The following is an 11,102-nucleotide window of genomic DNA, read 5'->3' as shown; positions in this document are numbered from 1 at the left end:
ACATCACAAATTCCTGAAGGTATCGCGAGAAGCGCAGATGCGCCTGAGGCCGTGGAAAGGCGGAGCGAGGGCGGGAACGCCGAGCAAGTAGGGCGGAGCCTGAGCTCTTCCGAGATCTGCCAGGCCGGGAGCCTCTCCCCTCCAGGCAGCGCCCCCGCGTGACTGCGCTTTACATAATCGCGGCCTCTAGCGTCACAGTGGCGTACTCTAGGCCAGACCGAATCAGAGTGGGCGAAACCTCCGTGTTCCGCCCCTTCCCACTTGATCGACGTCAAAGCCCACCAGTGAGCGGGCGTCTAGAGTCGCCGAGCCCGCCCCAGCCCGCCCGGGTCCGCCCCGACCCGCCTGCGCCCGCCCGCCTGCCGCAGCCAGCAGCCTGCCGCCGCCGCCGGGTTGTGCCTCAGACTGTCAGATAAATCGGCGGGCCGGGCCGGCGGGTCGGTGAACGCGGCCCGGGCCGGACATGGCGGCGCTCTACGCCTGCACCAAGTGCCACCAGCGCTTCCCCTTCGAGGCGCTGTCTCAGGGGCAGCAGCTGTGCAAGGTGCGCGGGCTGGGGCGGCGGCCGGGAACTGGGGACGCAGGAGGCGCGGCCCGGAGCTCCTGATTCTGTGGGGACGCCCGGCGGGGTCCCCGGAGCAGGGTGTGGCAGGCCCGCCAGGCTGAGGACCCGCACCCACCCCGCTGGGGGCCGGAGGGGCACGTGCGGGAGCCTGGGCCGGGTCCACGCTCCCGCGGCCGGCGTGTCCGGGTGCTTAGCAACCGCGGGGATTGTTCTCGGACCCCGTGAGGTCGGGGGAGGGACAGCGGGTCCTCTGCTTGCCCTGACTGGCCGCCCTCGGGATGCCTTTGCGCTGCCTCCCTCGCCGCCGCGGTCTCCCTGGTCACAGACGAGGGGACCTCCTGCCCCTCCTGGGACTGAACTCCAAAGTTGGGTGCTGCCTGGGAGGAGTGTGTCGAACTCGGGCTCCTCACGGGCACTTCTCGACCAGTTACAGAATCGGAGGTAGCAAGGCTTGATTTTTTTCTTTAAGCCCGGCACTTTTCGGCCAGTCTCAGAGTCGGAGGCAGCAAGGCTTTATTTTTTAAAAAACCCCACATTCTGGCTCACAGATCTGAGGGATCACTTCTCAGCATCCAATTGGTGGTCTTCGGTCTTCCCTAACCAGCTGCTGCTCAGTTTTTACTCCTGAAGGTCCAACTTCTTTTTCTTTTAAGTTACTTCATCCCACTTTGACTTTTTAAGTGACTAGAGGTGCTGTGAGGCAACAGTTAAAAAGTCACTAAACTGGCTGAAGAACAATGTTGGCGTATTCCCAATAATCCAGAGTTTGTGTCTCTGATTTGGATAACTCATAATTGTCACTTTTGCCTCAGATGGTCATGACTTTCCATTTGCCAGTCTTTATATACCAGGTCTGAGGGAATGCAAGTGCTTGAGTGCCCTTTTTGGCCTCAAAATATGTATATATGATTTTAAGGAAGTTATAAATAATAATAATTTTAATCCAGTACCTTCATTTCACAAGTAAACCTCAAAATCACACAGTGGCAGAAGAACCAGGCCTGGAATTCAGGGCTTCTGATTCCCAGTCTGGGGGCTTATTCATATATATGTTTGTTTTACAATTTATGGCTAGTTCCATATAATCCATATAAGTTCTTACTTAACTCCCACATCAAAGTAGGGAGGTGATGCCAGTATTACAGAGGAGAAAAATAAGGCCCAGAAAGTTTAAGTGACTCACTCAAGCATAGTAGCTATGCTAGAAATAGTACCCAGGTCGGTTTCCTACTGAAGGCTGTTTCCATTTGTGACTGCCTTTTAAAATTATATCCTCATTTCATTTCAGGAATGTCGGATTGCACACCCTGTTGTGAAGTGCACCTACTGCAGGACTGAGTACCAGCAGGAGAGGTAGAGTTTTGTTGACCATGAAAGATATTAATAGGCTTTTTTCCTCTTAAAATCTGTAATTGATTGCATTTCATGTACAGATCTGTAATCAGTTGAATTGTAACATACAAATCTGTAATCAATCACATTATATACAGACTATAATTGCTAAATATTTAGGTCTGTGATCCATCTTGAGTTAGTTTGTGTGTGGGGTGAGATATACAATGAAGGGTATATAATACATATATTGTTTCCTAGTTATTATCCATTGATTGCTTAAATTTTTTTTTTTTTTTGAGACAGAATCTTGCTCTGTTGCCCAGGCTGGAATGCAGTGGCATGATCTCGGCTCACTGCAACCCCTGCCTCCCAGGTTCAAGCGATTCTCATGCCCCAGCCTCCTGAGTAGCTGAGATTACAGGTGCCTGCTACCATGCCCGCCTAGTTTTTTTGGTATTTTTAGTAGAGACGGGGTTTCATTGTCTTGGCCAGGTTGGTCTTGAACTCCTGACCTCATGATCCACCTGCCTCAGCCTCCCAAAGTGCTGGGATTACAGGCGTGAGTCCCCACGCCCGGCCTACTTAAATTTTTAAAGTTCTTTTTAAGACCTTTGATCATTTTATATTGTGGTTATAATCTTGCTGACAAGAAGAAACCAATCCCACAACAGTAAAACATGAGCCTCATGTTTCAATATGTACATATACAGAGATTGAAGAGTGTACAAGCCCAAAGAAGATACTTTTGGAAATGTGACAATCCTGATAAGAGTTTGTTAGCTCTAGTCACATTTGAAACTCACTTGCCATTACACTTTTCCTTGGGCAAATCTCTTTTTTTGTTTGAAACAGAGTCTCTCTCTGCCGGCCAGGTTCGAGTGCAGTGGAGCCATCATGGCTCACTGCAACCTGGACCTCCCGGGCCCAAGTGATCCTCCCACCTCAGCCTACAAAGTAACTGGGACCACAGGTGTGTGCCACCATGCCCAGCTAATTTTTTAATTTTTGTAGAGATAGGATTTTGCCATGTTACCCAGGCAGGTCTCTTACTCCTGGGCCCAAGTGATTCCTTCCTCCTTAGCCTCTCAAGATGTTGGAATTACAGGCATGAGCCACCATGCCTGGACAAATCTCATTTTTAAAAGTGTGAAATGGGCCAGGTGCGGTGGCTCACGCCTGTAATCCCAACACTTTGGGAGGCTGAGGCGGGCGGATCAGGAGGTCAGGAGATTGAGATCATCCTGGCTAACATGATGAAACCCAGTCTCTACTAAAAATACAAAAAAATAAGCTGGGCGTGGTGGCATGCACCTGTAGTCCCACCTACTCGGGAGGCTGAGGCAGGAGAATTGCTTGAATCCAGGAGGTGGAGGTTGCAGTGAGCTGAGATTGCGCCACTGCACTCCAGCCTGGGTGACAGAGCAAGACTCTGTCTCAAAAAGTGTGGAATGCAGGTATGAATGGTCAGACATCTTTAGGGGGCATTTCCATAGCAGCAAAGTTATTTTTTGGTATAGCAAATTTGACTTTTGTGGAACTTTTGTAAGTGTAGGTGATCCTGCCTTGAGGAGGGTGGGGTTTATTTGTTAATTCATCCATTAGACCTAGAAGCCTATTTTTTTTTTTTTTTTTGAGACAGAGTCTCGCTCTGTCGCCCAGGCTGGAGTGCAGTGGCCAGATCTCAGCTCACTGCAAGCTCCGCCTCCTGGGTTTACGCCATTCTCCTGCCTCAGCCTCCCCAGTTATTGGGACTACAGGCATCCGCCACCTCGCCCGGCTAGATTTTTGTATTTTTTAGTAGAGACGGGGTTTCACCGTGTTAGCCAGGATGGTCTTGATCTCCTGACCTCGTGATCTGCCCGTCTCAGCCTCCCAAAGTGCTGGGATTACAGGCTTGAGCCACTGCGCCCGGCCTAGAAGCCTATTTTTAATTAGTCATTTCAATTCTTAGAATATCTTCTCCAAGATTTTATCATGGATTTTTTTTTTTCTTTTTTGAGACAGGGTCTCTCTCTGTCACCTAGGCTGGAGTGCAGTGAGATGATCTCAGCTCACTGCAACCTCCCCTCTCTAGGCTCAAATGATTCTCGCATCTCATCCTGCCATATAGCTGGGATCGGGGTGCATACCACCACACTTGGCTATTTTTTTGTATCTTTAGTAGAGACAGGGGTCTTGCCATGTTGCCCAGGCTGGTTTAGAACTCTTGAGCTCGGCCGGGTGCGGTGGCTCAAGCCTGTTATCCCAGCACTTTGGGAGGCCGAGATGGGCGGATCACAAGGTCAGGAGATCAAGACCATTCTGGCTAACACGGTGAAACCCTGTCTCTACTAAAAACTACAAAAAACTAGCCGGGCGAGGTGGCAGGCGCCTGTAGTCCCAGCTACTCGGGAGGCTGAGGCAGGAGAATGGCGTGAGCCCGGGAGGCAGAGCTTGCAGTGAGCTGAGATCCGGCTGCTGCACTCCAGCCTGGGTGACAGAGCGAGACTCCGTCTCAAAAAAAAAAAAAAAAAGAACTCTTGAGCCCAACCAGTCTGCCTGCCTCAGCTGCCCAAAGTGCTGGGATTACAGGCGTGAGCTATCACACGCAGCCTATCATGGATGTTTTCAAACAAAAAAAAGGTTAAAAGAATTAGTGAACACCCATATACCCTCTACTTAAATTCTATAATATACACTTTACTGTATATTCACCTATCCATCTGGTGCATCTCTCTGTCCATCACCGTATCAATTCATTTTGTTTCCGATGTATTTAAAGTTGCAGACATCAGTATACATGATCCTTAAACACTTCAGCATGCACAGCATTATTTAGAGTTAAATATTTTTTTTTTTTTTGGCAAAATTGGCTTATACTAACATACTTAAATCTTAAATATATCAAGTTTCACAAACGTAGACATCTGTGTAGCCCCAAACCCTATCAAAATACAGAATGCTACTATCACTCCATAGAGTCCTCTCATGCCCCATCCTAGACAATCCCCACACCCTTGCTTCCTCCAGGCAACCACTGCTCCACTTTTCATTCCCACCATAAATTAGTTTTGCCTATTCTAGGACTTCATGTTAGTGGAATCATACAGAATATACTCTAGAAGCTTAAGCTTTATATTTTAGTTCTTAAATTTAGATCTGTGGTCCATCTTGAGTTAATTCATGTGTGGGGTGAGATAGGAACTTTGACCCTTTATTTAAACTATACATACAAATTAATTCAAGATGGATCATAGAGTTAGTTTTTCTTTTTTTTTTTCTTTCTTTTTTTTTTTTTTTAGTTGTTGTTATTGAGACAGAGTTTCGCTCTTGTTGCCCAGGCTGGAGTGCAATGGTGCGATCTTGGCTCACTGCAACCTCCGCCTCCCAGGTGCAAGCGATTATCCTGCCTCAGCCTCCCAAGTAGCTGGGATGACAGGCATGTGCCACCATGCCCAACTAATTATGTATTTTTAGTAGAGATGGGGTTTCTCCTTGTTGAGCAGGCTGGTCTCAAACTCCCGACCTCAGGTGATCTGCCTGCCTCAACCTCCCAAAGTGCTGGGATTACAGGCGTGAGTCACCATGCCCAGCCTAGAGTTAGTTTTTCTTTGCATGTTTTTTTAACATGTTAGGAGCATATGTATGTATTGGCGTCTATCCCATTCCTTCAGTAGTAAATCTAGGCGTAAATCGAAATGTTATTCAACATCACAGAATCACTGATGCTAATCCTCTTTCTAGAGATTTCTTTGAATGTCCTTCACTTCTTTTACTGTCTTTTAAAAGTAACAGAAAATTGCCCTGGAAAATAATTTTTAATTTAAATATTTTCTACTCTAAGGTTTTTCTTTTGTCTAGTTTAACTTTATAGCCACTTTCATAGGAATTGTATGGGAAAATGATCACAAAGCAGAGAATAGACTAGACTTTTTTTTTCCCCAAGACAGGGTCTTACTCTGTCATTCAGGCTGGAGTGCAGTGGTGAAATTGTAGCCCACTGAAATCTTGGACTCCCAGGCTGAGCCTCCTAAAGTGCTGGGATTACAGGCATGAGCCACTGTGCCTGGTCTTAGATTTTTATGTGATTTATTAGTTTTTAGCCCCAGAGTACTGTTTAAATTGTTCTTATACGTAAGACATTCATTTTTACCTCCTCATATGAAGAGTTAGACTTTTATTTGAAGATGATTTTTCCCCCAGGGCAGCTTTATTAATTCACACATTTAGGTAATATGACCTCTGGATCTTCACAAGGCAAAGGATGTTTTTATTTTTGTCAGTGCTTAACTCTTAGAGAAATCAGAATTTTTTTTTTTCTAGACACAGTTTTGCTCTGTCGCCCAGGCTAGAGTGCAGTGGCTCAATCTCGGCCCACTGCACCTTCCATCTCCCAGGTTCAAGCGATTCTTCTGCCTCAGTCCCCTGAGTAGCTGGGATTACAGGCACACACCACCACACTTGGCTAATTTTTTTGAATTTTTAGTAAAGACTAAAAGTATCAACATGGTTTCCCCGTGTTGGCCAGGCTGGTCTCGAACTCCTGACCTCAGGTGATCTACCTGCTTTGGCCTCCCAAAGTGCTGGGATTACAGACATGAGCTACCGTGCCCAGCCTAAATATTGACAAAATATTTGATCATAGTGTCTTTTTCCCCACCTCTGGTGTTTTCATATGCCTTTACTTATGAAGGAGAACACAGAGTAAGGTTAGCAAAGATAGAATCTCTGAGTTTATATTCCAAACACACATACTTTATTTGTCACTTCAAATTTCCCAACTATTCCTCTGAATTAAGGAGAATTTTTTTTCCCTGCTAGTCCATTTTAGTATAATATTTTGAGGGTGTTCTCTGTATCTGATAATTTTACTTAGTGATACTTGGGGATGTCATAATTAGAAATAACTCACTCTCCATTTTAGCCAAAGCCTCACTTTATTTGAGATCAAAAAATCCATAACCACATAATAATCTTTTTGTTTTTTTGAGATGGAGTTTTGCTTTCGTTGCCCAGGCTGGAGTACAGTGGTACGGTCTCAGCTCACTGCCAACTCTGCCTACTGGGTTCAAGTGATTCACCTGTCTCAGCCTCCCAAGTAGCTGAGATTACAGGCGTGCATCACCACGCCTGGCTAATTTTTGTATTTTTAGTAGAGATACGGTTTCACCATGTTGGCCAGGCTGGTCTCGAACTCCTCACCTCAGGTGATCTAACCCCCCTCAGCTTCCCAAAGTGCTGGGATTACAGGCGTGAGCCACCATACCCAGCCACATAATAATTAAAAGAGTTATTAGAGGCTAGGTGTGGTGTCTCACGCCTGTAATCCCATCATTTTGGGAGGCTGAGGCAGATGGATCACTTGAGGTCAGGAGTTTGAGACCAGGGTGGCCAACATGGTGAAACTCTGTCTCTACTAAAAATACAAAAATTTGTTGGGTGTGGCGGCACGCGCCTATAATTCCAGCTACTTGGGAGGTTGAGGCATGAGAATCGCTTGAACCTGTGAGGCAGAGGTTATAGTGAGCAGATTGTACCACTGCACTCCAGCCTGGGGAACAGAATGAGACTCTGTCTCAAAGATATTAAATAAAAATAAAAGAGTTATTAGAAAGATACTCAAACTTCTGTTAACCAAGTATCCAGACCATATTTCACCTTGGCCTTTAGCAATGAGCAAATTCCTTGGACTTAGGGAGGTATCAGTTTTCAGATATTCTAAGAAAAGCCTGTATCTGTTTTTTCCTTAACAGTAAAACCAATACAATATGCAAGAAATGTGCTCAGAACGTGCAGTTGTATGGAACGGTAAGTAGGATATTTTCAAACCTAACAGTGAGTACTAGGGTCTTGTGGAACCTTACCTTCTGTGGCCTACTAATGTCTTTACAATATTTTTATTAGAAGAAATAGTTGTGTGTAATATATCTGGTACTGATTTCAGCTTTCACATTTAGCTAATGCTTATTGTTAAGGAATTCCGTGCTTATAGTCACACTGCCAGGATTATGATTATAATTTTCCTTGAGAGGCTTCATTGACCAGTATGGAAAGAGAAAGGGAAAGATGAAATTTTTTTTTTTTTTTTTTTTGTGACCGAGTCTTGCTCTGTCACCCAGGCTGGAGTGCAATGGCGATCTAGTTCACTGCAACCTCCACCTCCTGGCTTCAAGTGATTCTCCTGCCTCAGCCTCCTGAGTAGCTGGGACTACAGGCACATGCCACCACACCCGGCTGATTTTTGTATTTTAGTAGGGATGGGGTTTCACCATGTTGGTTAGGCTGGTCTCGAACTCCTGACCTCAAGTGATCCGCCCACCTCAGCCTCCCAAAGTGCCGGGAGGCAAACTGCACCCAGCAAGATGAATTTTTGTAACTTTGACCTCTTTGTTTGGTAACAGTTGACTAGTTATTTTGATGAATGATGCTCTTTTTCTCTTAGTGTTATAGTTCAGGATGTTATGTGCTTGTAGGCATTCTCCCAACGTGTTTATATGCTGATAATAGCAAAGAGGCCTTTTCAGAAATTTGGAAGCCCTTGCTAGTTTCTCCAAAGAGCTGGTTCTGTTTTTTTTTTTTTTTTTTTTTGAGACGGAGTCTTGCTCTGTCGTGCCGGCTGGAGTGCAGTGGCTGGATCTCAGCTCACTGCTGCAAGCTCCGCCTCCCGGGTTCACGCCATTCTCCTGCCTCAGCCTCCCGAGTAGCTGGGACTACAGGCGCCGCCACCTCGCCCAGCTAGTTTTTTGTATTTTTAGTAGAGACGGGGTTTCACCGTGTTAGCCAGGATGGTCTTGATCTCCTGACCTCGTGATCCACCCGTCTCGGCCTCCCAAAGTGCTGGGATTACAGGCTTGAGCCACCGCGCCCGGCCAAGCTGGTTCTGTTGAATGTCTCATAGAAGTCTCTGCATACATACTAATTGGTTTTTGTTATTTGTTTGTTTATTTATTTAAAAATCAATAGTCCTGTGCAGAAAAACACTTCACATAGTGTTAAGAATTGGGCTTCATGGCTGGGCATGGTGGCTCATGCCTATAATCCCAGCACATTGGGAGGCTGACACAGGCGGATCACCTGAGGTCAGGAGTTCTAGACCAGACTGGCCAACATGGTGAAACCCCGTCTCTAGGAAATAATACAGAAATTAGCCAGGCATAGTGGCAGGTGCCTGTAATCCCAGCTGCTCCAGACGGAGGCTGAGGCAGGGAGAATTGCTTTAACCCAGGAGGCGGAGGTTGCATTGAGCTGAGATTGCACCACTGCACTCCAGCCTGGGCAAGAGAGCGAGACTCCATCTCAAAAAACAAAAACAGCAACAACAAAAAAGAATTGGGCTTTATTTGGTCAATATAAAAGCATATTTATGAAGTTGGCAATACATTTGTACCATGATTAATGAACTACAAAGTAGGAATTATTGCTTTTTTAAATGCAGTGGTATTTTATGAAAGTAACACTTGACTCTTTTTTTCCCCCTTTAAGCCCAAACCTTGTCAGTATTGCAACATAATTGCGGCATTTATTGGGAATAAATGCCAGCGCTGCACAAATTCAGAAAAGAAGTATGGACCACCCTATTCTTGTGAACAGTGCAAGCAGCAGTGTGCATTTGACAGGAAAGATGATAGAAAGAAGGTAAATTTCTGTGTTTTTCTTGATTTCTTTTCTTCCTTTTAGAGAAATTAAGGTGGGTTAACTGTGTTAAAAACACATTTAATAGGCCAGGTGCGGTGGCTCATGCCTGTAATCCCAGCACTTTGAGAAGCCGAGGAGGCAACTGGATTATGAGGTCAGGAGATCAAGACTATCCTGGCTAACACGGTGAAACCCCGTCTCTACTAAAAATACAAAAAATTAGCCAGGTGTGTTGGCATATGCCTGTAGTCCTAGCTACTCTGGAGGCTGGGGCAGAAGAATCACTTGAACCCAGGAGGCAGAGGTTGCAGTGAGCCGAGATCGTGCCACTGCACTCCAGCCTGGGTGACAGAGCAAGACTCCATCTCAAAAACAACAACAACAACAAAGAAAAAACAACAACAAAAAAACACATTTAACAAAGAAAGATTTCTCGGTTTCTTTCCTGGTTCTATTATTGACCTTAAAGAAGATATTCATATTTTGTTCATAAAATGTGGACCATTATATTCTAACATTTCACAAGAATATGAATTACAGTGATCACATAAGTTAAATGGTGATTGGCAGAATTCTATAGAATTCTGTAAAGGAGAGATTGTAACTTAAGCAAGATGGAGTGGCATTACCAGTTTTACTATCTGGCTCTTTAAATGTTTCTATCTGTTGAAATTCAAGATTACAAGGTTACATTAGAGGGAAGCTCTATGTGGAAGGGTGTACCTTGATAGAATCAAAATGATTTAGAGCTTGGTCATATTACTCTCTTGCTTAAAATCCTCCAGGGGTTTCCAGTTGTGCTTATAATAAAACTCAGATCCCTTCTATGGCCTGCAAGGCCCATACCCAGCTCTCAGCCTCATCTTGCATCATACTTTCTGCCTCTCACCTTGCTCCAGCCATACTGGCCACCCTGTAGTCTGTCTGACATGCAGATCTCACTCCGACCTTTGTACTGTCTATCCTTGTGCCTAATGTACCCTTCTCTAGAGTCTCATAACCAGCTCCTTATGTCAGCTCTCAGCTCAGATACCACCTGCTCACAGTGACCTTTTACTGACTCCCTCAGTCATTATTTACCATACCATTTTATTGTCTTCATAGCATCTCACATATTGAAAACTAGTCTTGCTTATTTGGTTACATGTTTGTCCACCCCCACTAGAATGTGAGCTCTTTGTCCATCTCATTCTCTGCTTTATTTCCAGTGGCCTGGCACATAGTAGCTGCTCAATAAGTATTTGTTGAATAAAAGATTGCAGTTGAAAAACTCTTTTTCAGTGGCCAGAGGTGCTTTTAAGAGGTGCCTGGGCTCAAGGATTGATTCTTGCTTATCAAATTCATTGACTTACAATGGAAGGATATAACTTTCCGTTGACTAGGATACTCCTGCCTGCCAACCAGGACACCTCTTCCCTGTATCAAGATATTGAAGAATCTGAATTAGTAATCAGGAGGTAGCACAAGCAGCAGTCCCCCAAACCTGGGCCCCATCTGACTCCTGGGGCTAGCTGAATGACCCTGCCTACTTACCCTCATTATGCATCACTTTCTTCATCTCTCTCCGTGGAAATAACAATAGTTACTT

The 11,102-nt window shown here is 45.3% G+C and overlaps 1 protein-coding gene across 2 annotated transcripts in view; it reads left to right on the top strand.

The window, feature by feature from the left end:
- Positions 1–361: 361 nt before the first annotated feature.
- The window catches only part of FAM76A (family with sequence similarity 76 member A), a 36,845-nt gene continuing 26,104 nt past the window's right edge, over positions 362–11,102 (top strand). Inside the window, exons 1-4 of one of the 2 annotated variants that reach the window (XM_023219492.2) lie at positions 362–544; positions 1,854–1,918; positions 7,633–7,687; positions 9,362–9,514. In XM_023219492.2, coding sequence (XP_023075260.1) covers positions 464–544; positions 1,854–1,918; positions 7,633–7,687; positions 9,362–9,514 — 354 coding nt within the window. In that variant the 5' untranslated portion in view covers positions 362–463. The remainder of the gene's footprint in view (positions 545–1,853; positions 1,919–7,632; positions 7,688–9,361; positions 9,515–11,102) is intronic. The other variant, XM_023219493.2, reaches the window with a different exon arrangement.

This window comes from Piliocolobus tephrosceles, chromosome 1 (genome assembly GCF_002776525.5).
Source record: "Piliocolobus tephrosceles isolate RC106 chromosome 1, ASM277652v3, whole genome shotgun sequence".
In the NCBI taxonomy this organism is placed as follows: domain Eukaryota; kingdom Metazoa; phylum Chordata; class Mammalia; order Primates; family Cercopithecidae; genus Piliocolobus; species Piliocolobus tephrosceles.
The sequence above is the reverse complement of the archived record's forward strand: the minus strand, read 5'-3'. Positions and strand labels throughout refer to the sequence as shown.